General features: G+C 37.7%; 1 protein-coding gene across 1 annotated transcript in view; it reads right to left on the reverse strand.

The window, feature by feature from the left end:
* Window positions 1-982: 982 nt before the first annotated feature.
* ADAM23 (ADAM metallopeptidase domain 23) overlaps window positions 983-25508 on the reverse strand; it is a 161128-nt gene continuing 136602 nt past the window's right edge. Inside the window, exons 22-26 of the mRNA XM_068543812.1 lie at window positions 24147-24266; window positions 22417-22585; window positions 20282-20393; window positions 8379-8469; window positions 983-1108 (exon numbers count right to left, since the gene is read on the reverse strand). Coding sequence (XP_068399913.1) covers window positions 1060-1108; window positions 8379-8469; window positions 20282-20393; window positions 22417-22585; window positions 24147-24266 — 541 coding nt within the window. The 3' untranslated portion in view covers window positions 983-1059. The remainder of the gene's footprint in view (window positions 1109-8378; window positions 8470-20281; window positions 20394-22416; window positions 22586-24146; window positions 24267-25508) is intronic.

Here is a 25508-nt window from a genome sequence, read left to right on the forward strand (position 1 = left end):
TTTTTCATATGGGTTATTTTGTTCTTTGTGTCCCCCACCCTTTGTTTATTTTTGGTTTCAAGCATTTCATCTCATTCAAGCGTTTCATTTTTTAATTGCACCTGTTTTGTGCCCCAAATCCCTGAATCTGTGGCCACATCTGTCTTTTTTTAAGCAAACCTAAGAATCACTGTACAACATGCTACGAGAGAGAAGGACAGAGACAGAAAGAAATAGAGAAAAGAACCCAAAAAGATGGGGAGCAAACAATAAACTCAAATTTACAGAGAACCTTTACAAGAGAAATATTTCAGTACAGACAAGTGAAAATGATGTGTCAAAATCTCTTATTTCCATATTTACATTTATAAAAGAACTGTACAATAGCTTCATTGTTCAAATTCCAGCTCCCATTTCCAAAGGATGCTCGGTCCAGGAGAAAAGACAACAGGAAAGTGAATCAACAAGAGCAGGGGTGTGTGGAGCTCCTTGGGGCCTGGTCTAGACTAGGGGGCTGGGGGTCAGGCAGCTTCCATGGGCTCATCTGTCACCTTCACCTTAGGAATTCAGTTGCAGGTTTTGCTGTGGATTGGCTTGCTAGCTGCTTGTTGTATATATGCCATGCAGATTTTACCCTTTGATCTTCATGCCACCGGAGTGTGTCATTGGTAGGAAAAGAAAAAACAAATCATGCCAAACCATTTAGAAGATATAAAGTGCCAACAGGCTGAGGAAAGAAAAAAACATTTGCTATTTTTTAATGGTTCTTTTATTGCACTTAATTTTTGTTGTTGTTCCTTCTTCCTTTCATTGGAAAAAAAAAAAGATTCTGAAATCGTTCTTTTTATAACATTGTCTTTTGCTCCCTTTTATTGACAGGTGGTGGGAGGGGGTTCTTTGAAATTATTTCCAAAAAGGACAGTTTTCTTTTACCCCATCCCTGTCACCCCAACTTTAGTTCTGTAGTCATTACCACCCAGTGTTTTTGTTTACAGACTTAATAGTTCCGGCAACGATGATGCAAGTATGTCATACCCAGAATCCAACAGTGCGAGATGCCGTTCATCCAGTGCCGCTGATTCAGATGGGGCCTTGCTGAGTAGGATCGAACCTCCTCTTCTTGACATTTCTTCCAGAGTGCGTCAAAAGAAGATGCAAGCAGAGGGGAAAAATCCACAATATTAATCAGATCGTGATGAGAGAAGGGTAATGATAATGACAACAATGCTAGTTCCAGAGCAAAGTAATCAACTGGCCCCCCCGAGGCAGATTTTCCAAAATAACTTGAAATTGAAACACAGAATGGCTCACACTTTTGGATGTTGTTACAACCTCCCTGCCAGTGTATATTCATTTATGAACACCAAAAGAAGCTTCAAGTTGTTCATTGTAAATCACAGAAAGCCTCAGCAGCCCAATTTGTCTATTTCAGAAGTAAATGACATGGCTAATTTTAACTAGATGTAAATTATTCCAGGGAGGCTCTCCCACTGAGGGGGCTATTAGCAAAACTAAGAAAAATTCTGCAAGTCTTAGAGCTACTTCCTTCCAGAACTTGAGAGTTCTGTATCAGTGGATCAGCCTTTGTCAAAGTGGAAAAAAAAAACAAACAACTTTGCTCTACTCAGTTATCTTGCTGCCTTGGTGGTGTGAGCTCTTACCCTACTCTGGAACAAGCATTTTTCTTACCTAGAAAGTTGAAAACCTGAGTGCACAGTAAGACAGTACACTCAAGGGAGAATGGACACAGGCTTGGGTTAGTTAAGCAAATGCAGCAGCTTAGCTTAGTTTGAAGTAAGCAAGTTAAAATGCCTTGCTCATGGTGTCCGGTCTCCTAAAAAGAGGTTCCTACGTTTAAAAAGAGAAAAGAAAGAACCAGCAAGACACTACAAGGCAACAACAAAAGTTAGTTGCAACCTCCCCGTGGTCTGGCTTCATGTGGGGCATCAAGCAAGGGGGCTCATGCATTCAGTCTGCACACTGGGCGGGTGCAACGCAACTGCCACCGCGGCATCATGCAAAACTGGACACCAAGGGGTCCCCAGGATCCCTCATTCCCCTGCCCACTCACTTGGGGCCAGCTGGATACCCTTACAGCCCTAAGTACCAAAAGGATTACAGTATATTCCTCCTCGCCCATAGGTAATTCAAAATAAAAACAATACCAAAGCTCAAAATATGTAGAAAGACATCCTGCAAAGTTCTTTTTTTTTTTTCCAAGATGACCACTTTTATGCTTCTCTTTTGAAATAGCAAAAATAAAAATCTTTAAAGAAAATCTCCCTTCTCTTTAACGTTTTCATTGCGGCATCTTCATTAATGGCTTAAACATGTGGATCACTGGCTAACATGTAGTGCAAACACTATTTCCAACAGTGCTACTTCTTTCCTTTCACCATTCCCCACCCCTTCAACCCTCTTTTGGGTCAGTATTCTTAAAAGCAGCCATTACTGACGCTGCCCAGGAAAGAGGGGAGAACAAACAGGAAGTCTCCCGAGATGTATCTGTCACTGAGCTAGTTTCCTGCAGAGCACAGGACCTGTGTCTCTACCTACGTTCACTGCCCTTGAAGGTAGATGTATAAGGAACCACACGTCCTGTGAGTCAGGTGGGGAAAAACAGGGACTGCTTGACCTTGTGAAATGACCCTGAAGGACTAGGAGCCCCAACCTATTTAGATATGTATTGCTGGAACGCATGAGAAATGTTAAACTAATGTCTCCCCAATTAAAAGCGGATGTGGAGGAAAGATCAAGTGTGCTTATGCGACCCATGTAAATGACTATATTGCCCTCATTCAAATTCAGGGAACGTCAGATAAATAGCCACGTTTACGGTCATAATGGCAATCTGGTTCTTTTTTTTTTTTTTTGGCCGCACCGTGCAGCTTGCAGCATCTTAGTTCCCTGACCAAGGATCGAACCCGGGCCCACGGCAGTGAAAGCACTGAGTCCTAACCAGGAATTCCCTGGTTCATTTTTAAATGGAGATATGAAATTCCATTTCAGCCTGGCATACAGGCAACCTCTAGTGTCCAAAAGCTTGTGCTCCTTTTAAAAGTCAGTTTTTGAAGCTTAGATTGCATTTTTTATACAAAAAATGTTCTACAGTATGACTGGACTCCCAGGGCAGACCAGGAGGCCAAGCCACCCTCCTGTCTATGGGAAAATGGACTCTAGAAACTAATGGGGAGTTCCAGGACCACGTTTCCTCCACTGATGTCCCAGCAGGGAGAAAGTGGAGCCCCGTGATGAAGACAGAGAGGGATACTCCTGCACCAGGCTGATTTTGAGGGCTCCTCAGGGGTAAACTGTAAAACCACTATGGGCCACTGTATGTTGAGAACTGCCTGTCAAGTCTTTTTGTTCTATTTTAATGTGAAAGCACTACTCTCGTGCGTAGGTGCTTGCTGCTTTTCTTCCACAAGTGTTTCCTCTGAATACCTCTGCTCACTAGATTCTGAAGGCAGCTCACCTTTTCATCATAACCTGCAAGGCATTTCTGGATCATTATAAAATATTAGTGTAATCCATAAACCCTGCATTGACCCAGTTTTCATCCATTTTCACTATTTCTGAAAAACCTGTACTTTTGTCTACTATATATTATACTATATATACATCTATACAAAATTTTTAAAAAGCACTTCAGGTAACAATAACCATCTTGGAATTGCAAAGTCTTAGGTCTTCTTTTAAGGGTATGTTTATCCACCACTAAGACCTTCTTTTCTTTCCATGATGAGTCATCACCTGCCCACCAAGAACCCTTTGCCCAACCCCGCCTCCTTGGTCACCTTAGACTGAGTTCCCTTCCCCAGGGGGTTGAGTCAGGGAGCTGAACTGGGTCTTTCTGGCCAACCCAACACCACCACCACCTGTGGGGTCTGAGTGAGAAAGTGCCTAACCCAGGAGTCGCAGGTACTAGAGGAATCAGGCTCCTTACTTTGCACTGGGATATGGTCATGGAATTCAGGTAAGCGGCAATCTGGTTATCTTCCTCATGGAAAGACTACCTAAAATTGATCCCATTTCCTAACTCTATAAAAATGAGAAGCAAAAAAAAGAAAAAAGGACATTTGCTTTTTTGAGAAAACATAATTAGCAATATTAAGTTCCTTTCAGATTTCATCCAAGGTGACATTCAAACAATTCATTTAACTTTCCTTGTGATAATCCAGATGTGGCCCTTTAAATTTCATTTATTGCAAGCACCTACACAGTCTTTTCTTTAGCACTTCCAATGACAAGGAACATAAGCCAGACAGCATCTCCTAGAGTTCAAGTCAGGCTCCGTAAGGACTTGTATCCCAAGTAACTTCTCATAGAGAGGAAACCACATACGTAATTCCACAGACTTATTAAATTAACACTTTTAATGTCAGGAGGAGCCCTGCCAGGCTAGGACGGCCACTCCTGCCACCAAATCCCATGCAGAGAGGAAGCAGCGGAATAATGGGACATGGCAACAGTCTTCCACAGACTGAGATTATAATATGGTTGGAAGAACTCAATATTCCTCCTAAAATCTTGTGATATGAATTGTCAACAAACTATGGCACCACCTATTACCTTCAAGTTCTTTTCCTAGCATCACCTAGAATTCCTCTTTTCTACTACCATCGCCTGTGATGTTGATATACTTTATGGGCATATAAATGACCATATTGTTCACGTCAAAACTCCTGTCTTCAAATTTCAGGAATTCAGCTAAAACGCCATATCTAGGTTAATAACAGCAAATCTGTTCATTTTTAGATGGAGAGAGGAAATTTTCTTTTTATATATTTGTCACTTTTCCTAAGCTTTAGAGAATGATCCTAAATGCTACTAAAACGATCCTTCATTTTCTCGATTTTTTCCAAAGTCCAGGGAAAGCAACAGCGCTAATAACCTAGTGGAGTAGAATTATTATTCAGCACTGGATAGGGGCCATGAGTCTCCATGAGTCAACCAGGACAGAGGTTTGCAATCTTCTGCATCACAATTCGTAGCTTTATTTAGTGTGTGTAGGGATGGAGAGAAAAAAAGAGCATGGGGTGAGTGTAAATCGATGCAGATGTGGTGGAAAGTTGGAGAAATTGGTGTGCCAAGGGCCTATGTTCAGTTTTCACAGGATTTCTCAGAGAAAAATCCTGACACCCCCAAAGACTGAGAGTTCATAGATTGAATTATCCCTTAGCCATCTTCATACTTGGAATATGCAATTAACTGAAGTTACTAAGGTATGCCTACCACATTATCCAATACATCAGAATATTAAAAAAAAAAATAACCTACCAAATGAAGCATTTTTTTCTTTTTAAGAGTTTCACAACCTTGCTCATGCAAGTCTTACTTACGTTAACCAAAACTTTCAGACTCTACTAGTCTGCTAAAAAGAAGTAATCTAAATTCATATTATTTTTTTGACCACAACAATCTTGATAAAGCTTCATTATCACTTTACACACACAAATATGTACACATTCACACATGCATGTACACTCACATATGCTTATGCTTTTACACACACAATATGTACACATTCACACATGCATGTACACTCACATATGCTTATGCTTTTACCACCTGTTTCAGGGGAAATATGGTTTAAAAAAAGAACCATAAAGAACGGCAGACAGTGTCAGGAGTCAGAGTACAGCTGTATTTCTCATGCATACTCTAACAGATTATGTTTGGTATGATACTTCCTCCACATCTATGTTACTCAGTGTTATACCTAAAGAAATGTGGCATTAGGAAAAAGCAGTACTTCCCCTGAGCAGTTAATATATTTTCCTTTAATCTAAAAGTTTATGTACCCTCAGATTCTTCAGGCTACTTTGCCAACTTCCCGTCTAGTAATAAAAACCCATTTCAGGAGGGATTTCCAATAAAGGTATTTAGAGCAATCCTTTTTAAAAACTGTTTTCAACTTCTGATTCTAAAGAAAGCTCTTTTGTGTCTACACTGAACTCAAAGAAAAAACTCGAAGTTTCAGTTCAACTAGCAAATAATTATATTTCCAAATCACCTCTAGACTAATCATCTCCAAAACTGTCCCAATGGTGGGAAAACCTAAGCTTTATCATTCAGCACCCAAAGCTTTTTATTGCAAGGTGTAAGCAGTTATTTAAAGTTTAATACAAACCACATGGTTACTATTAAAATCTAAAGATCTAAACTCTGAAAATATAAAGCTCCTCATGGAGCAACCAGTAGCACAAAGAGTAGCAGCTTCTCCGAATTTAAACGGCTAAAGTGATATGTTCAAGAATTCTGCCTTCATTTTTTTTCTTTGTTTCAGGGCATACAAATATTTACTTCGCACTACTGTGTGCCTCCTACAATGTTTTCCTATATATAAGGGTCATAGGGATGGGAAGGGGTATTGACACAGCCCAGCTGCACATGTGTCGGCACAGCGTCCCCACAAAGGCTGTTTTTCTCACCTCACTAAGTATCCATTTCTCCCCCTCTTTTTGTGTGTGTGTGTGTGTTCTTCTGATGATTAGACATCTCTCTCAGATATAAATAAACTGTACGGGCCTAATCCACTTATATACACAGTGATAAAGGCTTTTTTGTTTTTCCCCAAAGAAACATGCAATTCAAGCTGTGAGCTAGGCCAGGCCACTGTTTTGAGGTCCTGCTACAGAACAGTGCTCTTATCTCCAAATGCTGAAGCGGTACATCTGTCACTGCATGTGGCTGGATGGCAAAGATGCCCAGCAGACTCTTCTCCAGCCCTTTCTTTGAAACTGAGGTTTCCTAACACTAAGGAGGCATAAGCCTGGGCATGAGCCAAATTTATTTTTCTTGAGGCATATTTATGAAAAAGTTCAAAGGAGCATTCTAGAATGATAACAGATCATGGAACTACTGCAACGTACAGTGACATTTTTACAGTAGTGAGACACTAAAAAGTTTTTGCTGGAATTAGGTCAGCCCAAACAAACATATATTCTTTTGTTAGGTACCATGTGAGAGACTCACCATCTGGGCAATATTTTGTTCATACCGTACAAGAAATTTAAACAGGACTTGCTTACTTTGTGTGTGTGTGTTTTTCAAAGCATTTTGATGCCAAAATTACTGTTTCACCAAACAAGTTCAAGTTTATAAATATCTCTGTAGAAAAGAAGTCCCATCTGATAACACCTTTCCAGTTGAAGCCACTCAAAACCTTGTAGGCTTATGCATTAAATCTTAATATAATAACAAAATTAGCAGAAAATGTTGAATTTATTTAAATCATCTATTGGTTTGTTTTTCTTTCATAATCAGTTTCTAATAATAACATTTTACCTGGTTTAAATATATTGAATTCAGAATTCCAAACATAAAATAGAATAAAGTTCATAATTAAGGCAATTATTCAGATACTTCAAGGTCAGAAACTTTCAATTTCAATTGAAACTTTCAGTTTCAATTTAGGTCAAAAACTTCCTCTGTTAAATAACCAGATGGAGGCAAGTGGGTTTTGAATTTGGGTAATGGTCTTATTTCCTGCTTAAATTTGTTTCCCTAGATCTAACTGAAACTGAATTTATCACAGGGAGTGTTTGGCACAGGAGGTCTTATCTACAAACCACAATAATCAAGTCATCACAGCACGAAAAGGTATAAAAGGCAATTATCCAATGAATCCAAGGTATGGAAACATCCAAACTGGATAAATTAGGTCCAAAAATTTGGACCACAATTAAGGTTTGTTTGTGATTATCTGGTGTGTCTATTTAAACAAACTTACTTCAGTGATCAATGTACAATCCAAACTGAAAGGTCATATGAAAACACAAAGGCCTATCAGTCATGTCAATATTAACAGTTCATTAGAAAATAGTAAGTGTCACAAAGCCACAGACTTCAAATTCCAATGAGAAACCAATTCAGAAGGTTAGGGAATTAATAAAACTATTTTTTAAAAATCTGTTTTTATAAAATAATGAAGCTTTTCAAATCACAAAGCTATACATGTTACATGTGAAAAATAAGAACCAAATGGTTACTTAGGCTGTGAAAATTTCAAAATGTCAATGGCATATACAGCAGTTTTAAACAGATACAAGGAACTTATATCCACTTATTTCCAATGACATAGTTTCCTCGATAATCTGCCTATAAATAAATGTTTCTCAGGATGCTTGCTCCTAAAAGTTCTTTTATCAAAGAACTTCTCCTTTAAGCAGTGCATGTGACTGACTTCTACATTTCATGTTTTCCCACTTGCCTGAAGATGATATTTGAGGTTCCATGTTTCTTCTTTTCTGACCCATTTCTGAACAAAAATATTTATTTTTAGCAGTTTTACCATTGAAACTCGAAATCTGGTAGCAGGAACTCAAAACTTAGTTATGTAAGCAGAAAAGAGAAGTGCCAGAGCCACTGAGAAGAAGACATGCGGCATTGCTTACTTAAATCCCCATCCTGTGCCCCCAAGGACAATAGCTGCTACCAGTATGGCACCAGCGATGGAGCCTATTATGAGATTGGTGGCACTAGGACCTGTGACAAAGGATCATGGGAAGAAAGTCATATGAGCAGACCACTTTCATTACCACCAGGGACAGGCAGATAAGCGGTTTCACGAAGTAAGTCCCCTGCGTAAAAGATCGCTAAACACTTAAATCGCCTTTATTTATAGACAGCTACTGCTTGGATTCACCTCCCTGGAAATCTAAAGTTTCTGCACCACTGACAGAATAATTCATTCCATTCACCTTTTTCAGACTTTGAAGCAAATTATGCATGCCCAATTGCTGCCGTTGCCCACCTTTCTTCTCCTCCCCTTTCCCAGTATCACGAATCAAACAAGTAAAAGAGCAAATAAAGAACACGACTGCGTTAGAATTCTTCCAATCTGACTGGCAAATGAGGGCAAGAAAAGAAGGAAAACTATTCCACTGAAATGCTCTTTCAAGCAGCACATAAAGTTGTCTGAATGCTACATTTTTTATCCCCCGTTGGAGACAGTTAAAATTTAGAAGTCGGAAGGAGGGTATCAATAAATAAATAGAAACTTTGAAGCTCTCAAAGAGCTTCACTGCACAGACCTATACAGTGTTTACACAGCAACATGGGGTTCCAAAGACAAGATATAAAGGAAGCATAAAATTCATTCGGGTAATTCTGTAGAAATGGGAAAAAGATTCCTTGGGTTCGACTGAATCTATCTTCAATTTTCTAGTTATTGCTAAGAGAAATCTGAGGCTTAGAGATAGTAAAAAAAATAAAATAAAATAAAAAGAGAGAGAGAGAGAGTCGGAAAGACAGCAAGAAAGAAAATGCAAGGTGGAGCTTCTATCAGTTGTTTAAGAGTTGAAACATACAGTAAATCCTCTCCACCCACACGGAAAACACTTTAGCTCACTATTTTTAAATGTAAGAAACGCTAACTTCAGCACACGAATTATTCTAAGTATCACAACCTCCAGGATGCTAATATGCAGGTCCAGTGCTCCTAACAGCAAGCCACTTCCAGTCCTAACTATGCATCTCTGTTCCAGAAGTCTCGAGGCCAATTTTCATAGCTCCCCTAAAATCCTGAGTTTGTGTATACATTCATTTCTGTGTAAAAAATTCTCTTTTCTGCTCACATCAGTGCCCTCAACTGTGTACATAAATGGATGCCACTTTTAGCAGCACCAAAATTGTGTGCATTATATGTTTTTACTCGGAGACCACCCAGGGCTGTGGGCATGAGTGGGGAGATGGAGGATGAGTGAGTCTGGGGGACAATGGGAGGCTGGGGGATGTGGTCTTCACAGGCTCCTGGGCTGTGACACGCTCTTAGGACTAACCACTGAGGTTCTACAGAACACAAATCTCAGTGGCCTGTAGAGACACACTGAAAATAATAAATAATAATGAGTGCAGGAAAAGCAGATTACCTACTGTATATTGAGCACTTACTACATGCCGGGTGCAGTTCTAAGCTCTTGACAAATATTATTTCATTTGATCCTCACAAAAACCTTACGAGATAGGAACTATGATTATCCCTGCTTAATAGATGAAGAAACAGAGGCTTCTAGAAGTTAATAAGTGACAGAGGCAAAATCTGAACACAAATTTGTCTGACTCTCAAGCTTATGCTACAAATTGAGGGTCAGCCAAATACAGACCACAGGCCAAATATGCCCCCGATGCTTTTTTTGGCAAAGAAATTTTATTGGAACACGGCCACGTTCATTGGTTTACATCCTGTTTATGGCTGCTTTCATGCAGAGACAGCAGAGGTACACACAAGGCTATGACAGACACCCTGCGGCCTGCAAAGCCAAAACAATTTACTATCTTTAAGATGGCTAAACATTATCCCATTTAGCTGTATTTCCTCCCCACATTTTTTTCTGCTCTTGTTCTCTTTTTTTTAATTTTTATTTTATATTGGAGTATGGTTGATTAACAATGTTGTGTTAGTTTCAGGTGTACAGCAAAGTGATTCAGTTATACATATACATGTATCTATTTTTTTTCAAATTCTTTTCCCAGTTAGGTTGTTACAGAATATTGAGCAGAGGTCCTTGGGCTATACAGTAGGTCCTTGTTGGTTATCTATTTTAAATATAGCAGTGTGTATATGTCAATCCCAAACTCCCACATTTTAATAAGGAATCAAATTTTGAAACAAACTTTCAAAAAATTTGCATTGCCATCTACATTCTGTATGCTTTAGAAATGATTTGTACTTTACCAGCTCAGAAAGCATAGGTTGGGATTAGAATCAATACATAATCCATGAGGAATGATTCCTGATTTACAATTATAAACTAAGGAGTAGAAGTAAAGGCAAAAATCCCAAACAAAACCAAAAAAAAAAAGCTCTGTGGACTCCTCAGTGACTAAATGAACATTAATACTATCAGTTGAACCAAAAAGTGTTAAAACCATCTATATGATACTATGTGGATTTTATTTTTAAAAAGCTATATTTCTGTTTTTAGCAATTATGGCAAAATTTAGAATTTGAAGGAAAAAAATCAGTAAACTAATAGACAAAAAGAGTGCAGAAACCAAGTTAAATAAATAAATCTATTTTTTTAAAAAATATATATGCTTATACGGACTTAACCTGTCACAACCAGAAATAGCCACAAACTGACAACAGTGCAAGGGTAGATGAAACAAAGGTTGGTAACAAAGACTATGCTTTACAGCAAAGGCCTTGGACTTTGCCCAGCTCTAAATTTTTCCAAGGCAAATTTATTAAAATTCATCCCTTCTGTTAGTACATTGCAGTTATGGCCAATAAATAATATAAAATGATGTAAAAATGGAATTTATATACTATAAAATAATATAAAAAATGGAATTGGGATGATTTTTTAGAAAACTACCTTTCTTCAAGGAGGAATTTCACATAAATGTATACAGAATTTCTCCTGGAAAAGGAATGTTGCTTCTGTATATAATCCAGTTAACAGACCCAAAGTGAAATTTTACAGGACAAAGTTCTTGTTTTCTCTAAATATTTTACCTCTGTCATATACAAGTAAGTAAGGAGAGATAAAATATTTATTTTCTAACAGGTAAAGAGAAATAAAATATCTTTTCCAGTATTTTAGCTTCCCTTGGGTTAATTAGCTTCACAGTCAATACAGATGGGATGTGAGTTAGAAGATCCCAGTCTAGTCAAAGCCCTTCAGTCAAGGGGAGAGAAAGCTTAGGTAATCTTCAACACAAAGTGAGACCTCTGGACTCCCTCCTCTCTTAATGCTATTTTGGTGCCTAGGTCTCCCAGGCCCGTACTGTACTGTGTGCAGCAACTAATGGGACTAAGGCGGAACGTGTGTGATGTTAGCAAAGCGCCCGTGGTTTGCGGAGGTTGAATAGAGTTTATCTGGTGTTTCCTTAAGATACTAGGAAATCATTCCTGGGCCACTGGGGAATGTTACCACCACTACACTGAATAGAAAAGACAGCATGTGTGGGGTATTTCTGTTATTTGTAAATGTTCTCTCTGTAATTAGAGGGGGAAAAAATCAGGATAATCTTTTAGTCTACAGATTGGCAATCTCATAAAAGCAATATCCCGTGGAGAAATGACAGCTCTTGTGAGGATGTGGATCAAGTACAGGGCAACCTAAATTAAAGCACCAGTGAGGAGAGCTGTATTTCTGTGTAGGGCAAGTGGCACACAGTATATTTATTTATACACTGGTTATTTTTAAGACAAACCCACCAGATAATTTGCAACTGTTCACTTAAGGTTTGCACTAAATATCTTCCCTTTCTTAAGGCTCCTTGTTTCCAAATATTTCTGTAAACTTCTGATTTGAATGATTAACCTATTCTATAAGAAGAAAATAAAGGCAGTATCCTGAATATCTTCTTTTTTTAAAAAAATTAAGCTGAAGCCTCCTATATCACTCTCAATAAATGGAGGAAATATTAGTGGCTACATTTGGATTATCTTTAAAAGGAGCTACAACTGTTGATAATTCCTAGCTGTATACGTGGATCTATTTGACTGGTGAAGATTACACTTGTTATAAGAATCCTAACAAACTCTCATATAAAAGCATTTTTGTCGATAGTTTGTCCAAAAAAAGTCTGTATCTTAAAATTACTTTTACAAATGGAGAAGCAATGGAAGCTTTTGGACCATTGCCTTAATTGTGAAGACATCATAAGCACCCCAATATTATTTTATGCCCCACATTGTTCCAGACAGGAGAAGGTTCTCCACTGCACGAGAAAACCACAGGACACAAACACATCCAAATCACACCACAAAGGGCACTACCACGGGGGACACCGCAAGGAGACAACACATGGGGGAGTCAGATGCCAAGGGTCAGCTCACACGCCAGGAACCAAACAGAAACACTCTGAAACTCAGAAAGATGCTTACTCCATTCCCCACCCTGTGCCTCCAAAAATCACCCCCAGGGCCAGAACGGTGCCGGCCACGGCACCTATTAGCCTGCTTGTGGCCATGTTCACTGTGTGGAGGGAGAAACGGAGATTTTTTTTAACAAAGGAAATTAATTACACACTGATTTCACTATCATACATATAATCCGTTCAGGAAATGCTTTGAAAGTCAGTTAAAGATTGAGATCTTTGCTTTAAGATTTGAAATTAAGATCTACATACACATTGCAAATATTTGAGGATGATTTTGAATTTATGATCAAATTCCACAAATGCTACTTAAAAACATAATCTTTTATAAATACTTTAAACATGTAAATAATCCAATTTGAGTTATAGGTCCTACACGGAGTGAGATAAAATTAAAATGTAATTTTAATTGCATAACAGCAAATCTGTATTTTGGTTATGAAAGTAATAAACCATTACTATGCTTTTTATAAACTTCTCAAACCGTGAAATATGCCCAAGAAGCTATATCTTTTTTAAAATTCAGATCTTATTCAAATTTTGTGAAAATCCTTACAAATTTAAAACAGAATATATTTCAAACGAACCGCATTTTTACCTGGAAAGTTACTTTATCTAAAGGAAAAGCGTATCTCAAATAACCTGTAATGTTTGGGACATACATTGCATTGGGACATTTAGTTTTTGTTTATAGTCTCCAGTGTATAAACTATGCACTGAGAGAAAGTTAGGGTCTCCGGGCAACTGTCTTAATTGCTTCAAAGCATGCAGTAGCGGATGGCTGAGTGGAGACACTCCATCCCCGCACATCACGACTTCTGTGAATAGCTTTAGCATGTTGCAGAATGGGCCTGGGATGAGCACAGGTCCCCAGCGTTCTCTGCATGGGCAAGATGAAGTTTAGCGCTGAAGGAAGAAGGCAGGTTATTCAGGGTTGAACGTGTCTGTGCGGCTGTGACTCTACATGCAAACCTGTGGACAAAAATGCACTTTAACTCACATTTCTATGTGAATCAAAAGTACTGGCTTCAGTCACTTTACCAGTTAAGACCGAAATTAGCTTCCACAAGGCTGCATTCACACGGATTGTGTGTTATGGCAAACAAAGAACTATGACTCGAAGTCACAATTTTTTAAGGCTTAATATTGGGCTTGTTAACATTTTGAGCTAAATATTCTCCCAAAGAAGAGAGAGGACCTTGGTGAGCAACTGTACAATTGCTTCATTTTATCACAGAGCAAATAATCTGAGTGAGAGATTCTAGTTTTATCATTAACTAAGCACAACCTGAGTTGTTCTTAAAATAACGAAGAAGATGGGGGACACAACAGAAAACAGAGAAAGTCTATGGAGAGCATTGAGGGGAAAAGAAAGAAGACCAACATATAAGGTGGTGGCAATGTTTTCCAAATATGACAGTACATTATAATTCAAAATAACCTAACTGATGGCTCAGATTTTCAAATTGTGGAGGTAAATATTGGGATGAAAGGTATTCTAGATCGAGTGCCTTATTTTTTCTTTTTTTGAGTCCTTAGAAAATCATTGCTTTCAGAATACTAAATTAACCAGGATACATCATGTTATCATTTTTTTTTCTTTTTCTGCGTAAGTTTTAGGCATTGGCCCTCAGACCCGAAGTACGTGAGAGTACTATTACCTCGTTAATTCTTATATAAGCTCTATGTGCTAAATTACAGGAAACACACACACATCTCTGTAAAACATAATGATAAATGAATATTTGTTATCTTTATAGTAACTGTATGAATGATGACTAAAAATAGCTATTTTAAAAGGCTTTTTGTATTTGCTATGGATGTAATTTATCACTGCAGAACCGAATTAGGCAATCAATCATGCAGGTGTTAGAAACAACCAGAGGAACAAGACTTCTACAGATGCTTCAAATATGTATTCAAGATAAACAGATATAGTCTGTAATCTCCCCTGAGCAAGAACAATTATCTCCAATTCTTAACTGATGAGTAGTCAACACCAAAGCAACATAAAAGTAAGTGGAAAAATAGCTTTTTCAAAGGTATCCTCTCCCGTCTTTGCTCTCCCTCCCTCCCACTACTTTTAATGGTGGTATACTAAAAATATATGTAAAATCCATTTGATTCTTTATCATGATACTTGACAGGGTTATCTCTTTCAGTAGGTAGCGACTCAACGTCTTTTCAAACTGGCATGAATTCACTGAGTGGCTCACAGGTGGGTGGATTTGTACAGGGGAAAATATTCAGAAACCAAGGTCTCAGCTGCTCTTCACAGCGTCAAAGAATTTATCTTCTCATTGAAAAAAATTCCTTGGATCTTTAGGGGCCTATGATCTAGTTTCATTTCTGTAATAATTTATTTATTATGTAACTGTATTTGTTCATTCACTCACTCATTTGTTATCTACCAAATGCTTCTTCTTTTGGTTCCAGAAAATACAGTGTAAGAGTAAGGGAGCAAAGAGCACAGTCTGGTTAAAGATTAAGTATAGTATTTATTTCTAATCTTAAATTTTGACAAGATAATAAATCTCTGCAGAAAGAACTTTGGTGCATAGAGTACAAATGATGGCTTTGATGCCTCCTGCCTTTGAAGTATTAAAGGATGCAGGATTACAGCCCCTTTTGGCTCTTTGGAATCACATAGATGAAATAATGCAGCTTTTTGTTTCAGAAAGTCTCTAAAAGTAGGAAAAGAAAAAAGCCAATCGCTCAGTTTCAAAAACACAATTTCAAAGTGTCTGAAGCATGACTAGTCTGTGGAAGAATTCTACGTATAAAATAGAAATTCCTAAGAAAAGGAAAAATTTCATAGTCCGTATCTTGATATTATATACGTCTCAAAAATTCTACCTCTTATCACATATGATATCAGGGACCAAGATTAAAAATAATAATAATAATCCAGCAAACAACAGAAAGAGGAAAACAAAACTGAAAACATACTGCTGAATGTTAATAATATAATGCTTCCTTTGACAAGCAATGGATCAGCTAATAAGCTTAATCATTACCTGTTTATTTTTTTCACCCTTTCTACTTAGTACTGCTATGAAAACTAGCAGCATAACTTAACACCCAGCTTTAACTCAGGCTGTGTGCAATAACAGAAAAAAAACATTGGGCTGAAGATCAGGTGATCTACGTTTTATTGTTGGCTCTGCACCTAACTAGCTGTTAACCTTGTTAATTTAGTTTTCTCATTTTTAAAACAATGGGTCTGAACTGAATTGCCACTAAGGCCCCTCCATCTCTGATCCGATGACTATTGTCATGATGACAGGGTCTGACCAAAGCTTCCCAGGACCGTTCTTTGCCCTTATATATATCAATGAAAACATGTGATATGTTCCAGTTTCTTCTCTTTCCTCCTACAATGGTGCTGCCAACCAACCAGTGAGAAAAGTTCCGCTGTATTTCATAATAAGCACTGTGCAGCGATGCCTCCACATTACAAAAATTACTGGTACTCAACGTGGCTCTCCTTACAGCAGGTGGAAATTCTAGGTCTTCTGAACAGAGTTCAAACATATTTTACCCTTGTAGAACAAACCAAAATAACTTCTTTCAGGGAGTTCAGTGGAAACAGGTTGGGAGAAGAGGGACCCAGAAAAGTCTTCATATGTAAAATGAATGACGACGTAGAAAACATGAATGAAGTAATATGTGATAGAAAATCTTTTTAAAAAAATCCTCGCCCACATGGTTTTTGCACTGAGATCCTATTTCTTGTCTTTTAGTAATTTTGATTTGAGAGTTGGAGCAAATAGTCTAGCATGCTTTAAACAGTGGGTTAACAGTGGACAACTTTAGCGAGTACAGAGTGACTTCAATGGCAATACTTTCATGTGTGTTTTTCATCCCTAACCTAGATGGAGAAGTTGAATTTTTATTCTTCCAGGAACCTATAGTTAAAATGAAAGGAATGCCCAAAACACATTGGTTCATTTCTGACCTCCTCAAATCAATGGAAACAGAGTCACAGAATTCACCTTTATTTTTTACTAGTTTGGTCTTGATCCAACACCAGACCAATTCAATCATGAGAAAGAATGTAGAGCACAAAGTTACAGAGAAAAACTTTGGCACCTCATACAGCTGCTGAACCTACAGTCAAGGAAGTACTGATTGTTTCAATACCTTGAGTTCATTACTTGTTACTCTTCAGCAAGGCAATACAACAAATGGATTCTGATAAATGGAAAATCAGCGCTACATGCACCATTTCACTTCCTTTATATATTCCCAAAGAGAAGGGATGTGATATTTATTGAATGCCTACTATGTGGAAGGATGTGCTGACTTTTAAATAGTAGAGAATCAATAAATATTTGCTATCTGGATTAAAAAATAGAAGTAAAGTACCTAGTTTCTCTTTTAGCATCTTCTTTTAACCAGAATATCAAAAATCTACAGTCAAGTGTTTAAATTTTTATTTCTGTTGTTTCCCATTTTCCTAGTGTATTACTGGAGTTTCCTACAGAGGCTGCAAATATATAAACGACCGTTATAGATAGAGCCATTATTTAGTTGTTCTAAAATTGCTTGACTTTTCTGGAAATCTGATAATTTACAATAATAACTGCTCTTTGTTTATATCAATTAATGGCTTTTTTTCAAATGAATCAAGATTATTAGAGATTCATGAGGATTTTAGAAATTTTAGAGCCAATTGGTAGGTTTACTCAAATGATTCCACTGTCTTCATTAAGAATTTAAAAAAAAGGAAAATATGCAATAGGAAAGAAATTTACCAGAATGCTAACATTGATTACCTCTGAGTTGCCAGATTAAGAATGATTTTTATCCTCTTTTTAATCTTTTCTGTATTTTCAAATTTTCCTACAATAAACTTGAATGATCAAGAAGGTTATCTTTAGAAGATAATGAAGACTAGCACCACATTAAATGGGAAGAAAGCAAAACAAAACAAAAGGCAGCTATGGATATTCTCTTCTCTAGAATGTAGTTGTTTACTTTATGCTTCCAACTAAGTTTTCTAGGCACAGGTGAGTGAAGGAACAGGGAATAGAGAGAACCAGACAATTAATAATCCCCTATCCTACATAATGAAAAAGGACAAAGTCTAAGCCACTTTAGCTCTGCTCATCTGTTCGGGCATCCTTATACATCACTTGAGCAAACAGCATCTAGATCTTTAAGAGAATCACAGACATGCTATGGCGAGAAAATTTGGAAAGAATGAATCTCTCCTTCTTGTCAGAGCCTAAATCTTCTCTAAATCTAAGTTCTGAAGGTGGATCCAAGAATTTTTTGTACTAATTTTAAAGTAACAAAAGACTAAATGTAAAAGTGGAATTGGTTCCTTTTTAGAAATAGAAGGAGAACAGAAATAGACTGTGAGGGTGTGCTTGTGATTCTTATAGAATCTTAATATCATGGCATATTAAGCAAACTCATGAGAAGTGTTTTAACACACCCACTCCTACTGAACATTACACATGCACCCAAATCAGCCTAAATCTCTTCAGGAATTGAGGACTATGGAACTTCATATGCTTTCGAAGTCATAGTTTCCTATACGGACAATACTGAAGCTCAGAGTTTAAAGGCACTTTCATCCAAAACTAAGCAGATCAAAATGACACTATTTCTATATGTATTTTTCCCACCTGCAGGAAAAAAAAGCATGATAGTTATTTACAAAATACTGTTAGCAGTACCATGAAAAAGAAGAACCTGATATACAATGCCCATTGGTGCACAACATTCGTTCTAGTAAATTTTTGGTTTCTCAGGTACAATGCTATATAGATGCTATAGTAAGCCTACTTAACTGATGACTTTTCTAGATCTTTGAAAATCATAAAATGGGTTGGGAATGGGAAGAATAGTGAGAAAGTGACTATCATATTTATGATGACATAGGCTACATTATAACACGATGTAAAAAAAGAGAATAGGCCTGAGATTGGGCACTTGGGTCCTGGTCCCAGCCCTGCCTCTGGTTACCTGAGTAACCATAGTATGTCACCTGACCTCAGGAGCTGAGAGTTCCCATCTACAAAATGTGGGTGGTTCCAGTCAGAATGGCCATCATCAAAAAATCTACAAACAATAAATGCTGGAGAGGGTTTGGAGAAAAGGGAACCCTCTTGCACTGTTGGTGGGAATGTAAATTGATACAGCCACTACAGAGAACAGTATGGAAGTTCCTTAAAAAACTAAAAATAGAACTACCACACGACCCAGCAATCCCACTACTGGGCATATACCCTGAGAAAACCATAATTCAAAAACACACATGCACCCCAATGTTCACTGCAGCACTATTTACAATAGCCAGGACATGGAAGCAACCTAAGTGTCCATCGACAGATGAATGGATAAAGAAGATGTGGCACATATATACAATGGAATATTACTCAGCCATAAAAAGAAACAAAACTGAGTTATTTGTAGTGAAGTGGATGGACCTAGAGACTGTCATACAGAGTGAAGTAAGCCAGAAAGAGAAAAACAAATACCATATGCTAACACATATATATGGAATCTAAAAAAAAAAAAAAAGGTTCTGAAGAACCTAGGGGCAGGACAGGAATAAAGACGCAGACGTAGAGAATGGACTTGAGGACATGGGAAGGGGGAAGGGTAAGCTGGGACAAAGTGAGAGAGTGGCATGGACATATATATACTACCAAATGTAAAATAGATAGCTAGTAGGAAGCAGCAGCATAGCACGGGGAGATCAGCTCGGTGCTTTGTGACCACCTGGAGGGGTGGGATAGGGAGGGTGGGAGGGAGACGCAAGAGGGAGGATATATGGGGATATATGTATATGTACAGCTTATTCACTTTGTTATAAAGCAGAAACTAACACACCATTGTAAAGCAATTATACTCCAATAAAAATGTAAAAAAAAAAAAAATGAGGGTGGTTCTAGATGGCCACTGAGACTCCTTCTAACTCTAAACTCCTTTTAATGGCTGGTTAAAACAAAGGTCCAGATCTTTCACGTTTTCTTTTTGAAGTATTAAAGGTCTGTGAAGTATTCCAATTTCTTCCTAATCAAAAGTGTGCTTAAACAGAGCATGGACGACTACAACTTCCTTCTGGAAGGACTCAAGTAGTGAGGAATGACCAGAGTCTCATGTCAGTGAAAAAGAGTTTATCCATTAAAAAACTGGCATAGCTTAGACAAACTATAAAATGATTAACATTTGTGATTATGGAAGAAGAACGAGGTTTAAAGGAAAGAAAGGAAATCGGTATATTTACTTCTTCCCAATCTCAGTTCTAGGCTAAGGGGTACCTTAAACATTTTTTTCAATGTTATATTACAAGAACCCTTAATTCTGCAGTAATATGAATCATACATTTTAATGGCAAAAAGAGATATTCTTATGTGTCTCCTGTCAAATCTATGAAGTTGTTATATTGGCGCCATTGGAAGAGTACCAATGAATTCAGTATGCAAGGAATTGAAACTGAAATCACACAAACCCTTGGGTCCTTCGTCCTTCGGGGGGTGCAGGCTCCTAACTGGATCCCGGATACTACAGTCTGTCCCTGCCCAGGTGAAATCACAGATGCAGGTGGCTTCATTACTACACACCTGTGAAGAACAAAGAACAGAGATGTGCCATTTTCACTGCACTTGGTGGAATAATGGTGATAAATGTAAAAGGGACACGGAACAAGGCAGAAGCTTTAAAACCCATTGGGAATTTTTAAAAATCTCCCATGGTTTTGAATACTAGACAAGGGGAAACAACGTATAGATCCAATAGTTGGATGATGTTCTTTTCAGTTAATTATAGAAAAATCAAGAATAAAAGGAAGAAATTTTTAAATTAAATGTTAATTACTCGTGTTGATATTATTTAAGTACACAAATGTCTGACAATGTAGAAACATACATGCTTAATTCAAGAAATTAAGTGATGCTGGGTTTAAGAGGCATTGCCAGAGATTAAATACTTGGAGGCATAAATCACCAATGCACTGCATTATCTCACCATGCTCAACACAAAAGTCATTAGGTGGCACTCTGCCAGCCAAACACACACCCTCCCACCTTCCCTGCCTGCCCGTGGTATCACTCCTCTCTCAGTCAGCCAGGCTGAAGACCCTCCTAGAGCGATCTTGTCCCTTTCTCTTCCTCTGGGGACCAAGCAGCATGCTGGAATGGATGTGTAATTTAGATGAAATAAATAACCATCCACAAACTAGAGACAGAGTAGGTTAAAGCCCCATCTGCCTGTGAAATACATTCGGAGATAGATTATTTAGAGATGATAAAATCGAATTTAGGCTTATTGGTATAAGAGCTTTTTAACCTGAAATGACATAACATCATGATTATGATTAACAGGCTGAATTTAACCCTTTTTTTAACAAGATGAAAAAGTGGGAGGGGTAGTGGAGACTCATGGGCCTTTTAAAGGCATTAAATTTTATAATGCTTTCAGAACAATAACTGAATAACTGAGAGGTCTGCCCAGTGCTTTTACTTTACTGTAGCAATTATTGAATATTTACTACATTTACTATGTGCTGGGTACTTATGCTCAGTGCTTTGTGTATAGCATCTCATTTAATACTCACACTAGCACCCTGATGGCTGAGAGAGGTTGAGTGACTTGCCCAAAGTCACTGGGATAGAAAGAAGCAGAGCCAGGATTCAAACCCAGGATTCTTTCTAGCCACAAAACCCATGCTCTTGATCACTAGGCTGTACTGCCTCCCAATGAGCCTATGATTTCAACCAAACATGAAATCATAGTCATTGGGCATAAGCTTCTTATGTCTTTCTACCTTGTTCTACGACATATCACCTGTTTAGCTATCTATATTTTGGATTATTTTTACCTTCATTGCAGCATCTTCCTTTGAGATGATCACTCTGAGTTTCTTCATGTCTGTTTTTTCCATTTCAGAAGGCTGTTTAAATTCTGAACTGCTTTTCTTTTACTAAACCCAATTTAAATAATTATTAAAATGTGCTTTTAGGTATTAAACCTCGGTTTGCCAGGAAGCATCTGCCCAAACACTTTGTGCATAGAATTAAAGCTACACGCAGTTGTGAGTAGAGAGTACATCTTCCCTTTGGCTGCCAAAGGTCCAAGCATAACCGTACAACTTTAAACACGTGAATTATAGCAGTGATCCAACCTCTAGTCTAGTGTGATCTTGCACACATAGATACTCAGTATGTTTGTGCACACATAGATACTCAACATGTTTGCATGTTGAGTAGCTGGAAGGCAATTACTGAGAGGCTGTAAATTATTGTGAATGGTACAAAGCAGTCACATGGAGTCTACAGTTTCTTTAGGAACCACATCAATTTTCTTCCAACTCCTTGGATGCCAAGCTATCTCTAGAGACTGCAGTGAATACAAATAGCCAGTGGTAAAAGAAACAACAAAAATAAAACCATATCAACACGTATAGGAGTTATTCTTAGCAGATAAGGATACTAAGGAAATAATCATAGTCAGTGCATAGATATTAACAACAGTCACGGAAGGAGAATGGCTGAACTGGAAGTCCAACCACTGTGAAGCTGGAGGATGCCAGACAATGTTTGCCATACTCCAACTTCAGATTTGGGCTGGACACTGATGCCTGCTTACCCCATGGCCGGAACAGACTTTACCCTTGGAACCGAGAGGGCAGCTGCTCATATTTAGGGCCTGAATCTGTAGGCACTTCCGATCTAAACACATCATAGATGGGCCACATGGTGTTCCATCTTCTACATAGCCCACATCTGTATCATCATCTAAAACCACATGAGCACCACTAAAAAGAGAAAAATAGTCATACAACCATTAGCACCAGACTTAGAAATATAACATCAACGTGAATGAGGTTTGCTCTTTAGGAAACTGAAGAGGCTGTCAGAGGACATGGATTTCTTCTAGCATTTCTCCACTCTTCTCTTCCTTTCCCCCTTTCCCCACCTCCCCTAAATAAAAGAAACTGTCTTTCACTATCATTATTACACTGCAGTTCATCAGAACAAAAAAAATGTAATTTTCACAAAGTGTGTTCTAAATCTTCCCTTGTTTTCAAGACCAACGTTAAAACTAGGGGAGAGGTGTGCATAAACACAAGACAAGCAATCTTATCATTAGCTCTTCAAGACTTTCAGCTGTTTCATGATGCAAAAAGGCAGATGTTGAGCATAAATAGCAAATGAAAATATTTTTTAAATTATTACTTTAGAGGATTGGACTATTCATGATTGAAAAAAATAAGCCGGTTCCTCTCTATTGATACATATAATTCTAAAACCTCAAAATGAAGGACAGCCTGAATTTGAATAATAATCAATGTTATAATTACTAATTAAGTACCTTGCTGAATATTTTTAAAATATACTAGTTTAGAATAAAACAATATAATTTAACAAGGTTGTTGTATCTAAAGACGTGCAAAAATTTACACATTCAAAGGAAGCTTCTGTGCATCAAAGTAACTAGATCTGAGGACTACAGATTTATTCCAGGAAGGATCTTATTGTCTAAGACACTGTTAGAATAGCCTTTAGAGCCATTTAAAAGACAGAAAATCAGCAACCATTTGACCAAGACAGCAATATCCAATTTGGTTCCCCAATCAATTTACTAAATTCTATTCAAAATTACTTTGGGATGTTTCCAAATCTTTCATTCACTCATACAAGAGGAAGGTTTGCTATTTGGGGAATACTAGGGATAAACATTGCAGACCCTGAAGGCAATTCTGTAGGGGGAAATCCCAAAAGTGTTTTGGGCAACGACAGTTATCATCTGAATGAGGGCACAGAATCTTAGAATTATGACTACTTTAACGGGAACAATATTTATTTAAAATATAATATGACTCCCAGTGTTCAAAAATAAGCCTCATATCTTCTGTGCCTTGTACTCGCAGATAACTGGACATCAAATGTCTCACTACAGCTATAAATAATATTTTAGTGTATATTTTCTATATGTGATTAGGCATTAATTAAGCCATCTTCTAAACCAGACACATGCTACATAGAGTATAGCTTAAATTCTTTATTTCTTGTCACAAAAAACGAAACACACAGTGTTCAAATAGTGACATATTTCAATGCTCAAAACTTTAATCATGTGTCAAAATGAATACCGTAAAATTCTACTTTTAAGATTATAATTACGAGGAATGCCTCCCTACTAATAACTGGTATAATTTTTAAGCAAATATAATTTGCAAATCAGTATATAACTTTGTTTTTTAAATGACTTTCAACATGCAAGGTGATAATAAAATCTAAGTTACCATTTCCCTTGATTTTTCTAAATTTGTAATTCTCGCGATTCATTAGGTTTTCCAACATTTAATGTGTTACCTGCAGTCAATCACCCGGCCTTGGTGGTAGAAGGAAGTTGGGATGATCTCACCCTGAAGTTGACCAATACGTGGAGCTCGAGTAAGATTGGTACAGAGTAAAAATCCACAGAACACATCGCTGAACATATTTAAAAAAAAAAAAGAAGAACAAGACAGGAGGAATCAAACTGAAAAAATTGAAACTATTCAGTCTACAAATATTTTTAAATGGGAAATATTCCCTTTTCTTCTAAATAAAAATATTTGTTCAGATATTGTTGGTTGGCGAGGACTCCCTCCTTCCTTGCTAACAGGATCACAGTTTCTTTGGAGTAGCAAAGTGCCCAGCCCTGAAAGATGGCTCATGACTGGTGTCTGAGTTCATCATGGCACCCCCATTTGCTACACCCACTTTCCTAGCCATCCCTCCTTCCCGCCCTCCTGGAGCTAAGAGTGGCCCCTGGGTGTTGAGATGTGAGGAAAAGCCAGCTAGGGATTGCTGGGGAGAATTCTGTGCTCTGGATTAAAGGTTAGAGCCTGACAGGGAGAAGACCTTTTCCTCCTACCCCTGCTTCCTGCCTTTGAGTGTGGAGCCTTTGCATTCGCCTTGCAATCGTGAATTCACAAATGTAAAGACACAAATTGAACATGCTAAGCATTACAAAGAAGAGGGGCAGAAATCATCTGGGTCCTTGGCGACATTGTTAAACGGCTCACCCACCATGAGGGCACCTACCTCCAGCGAAGTAAACAATGAACTCCTTAAAAAATGTGCAAAGAATTAAAGTGGCACATCACAAAAAAGGACATCCATGTCCAAGAAATGCATGAAAATGTACTAACTTCCATTTGTAATCAGGAAAATACAAATTAAAACCACAATAATAAAGCAGTTCACACCCAGCAGAATACCTAAAAGTAAAATGTCTGATAATGCCAAGTATTGGTGAGAATGTAGTACAACAAAATTCTCATACAAATTCTCGATGGTAGGGTTTACTAGTACAACCATTTTAGAAAACAGTGTCACATCATCTGGTAGCACTGAAAATATACATCCCCTATGACTTAGCAATTTTTCTTCCAGGAAAGGCCTTAGAAAAGTATGTGCAAACGTGTCCTAAGTTACATGTATCGGAATGTTCACAGCAGCATGGTTCCTAATAGCCAAAACATGGAAACAATCTAAATGTCTATCAACGTAGAATGGAGAAACAAATCAAGGTATATAAATATGAATGAAAATGAAACAAATGAACAATAAATATGATCCAACAGCTACACATACCATGGAAAACTCTTAAAATAATGAACTTAAGAAGCAAAATGCAAAATAATACATGAGATATGATTCCTTTTATATAAAGTTACCGAAACTTTA

The sequence above is a fragment of the Eschrichtius robustus genome, chromosome 5 (genome assembly GCF_028021215.1).
Source record: "Eschrichtius robustus isolate mEscRob2 chromosome 5, mEscRob2.pri, whole genome shotgun sequence".
Lineage (NCBI taxonomy): Eukaryota > Metazoa > Chordata > Mammalia > Artiodactyla > Eschrichtiidae > Eschrichtius > Eschrichtius robustus.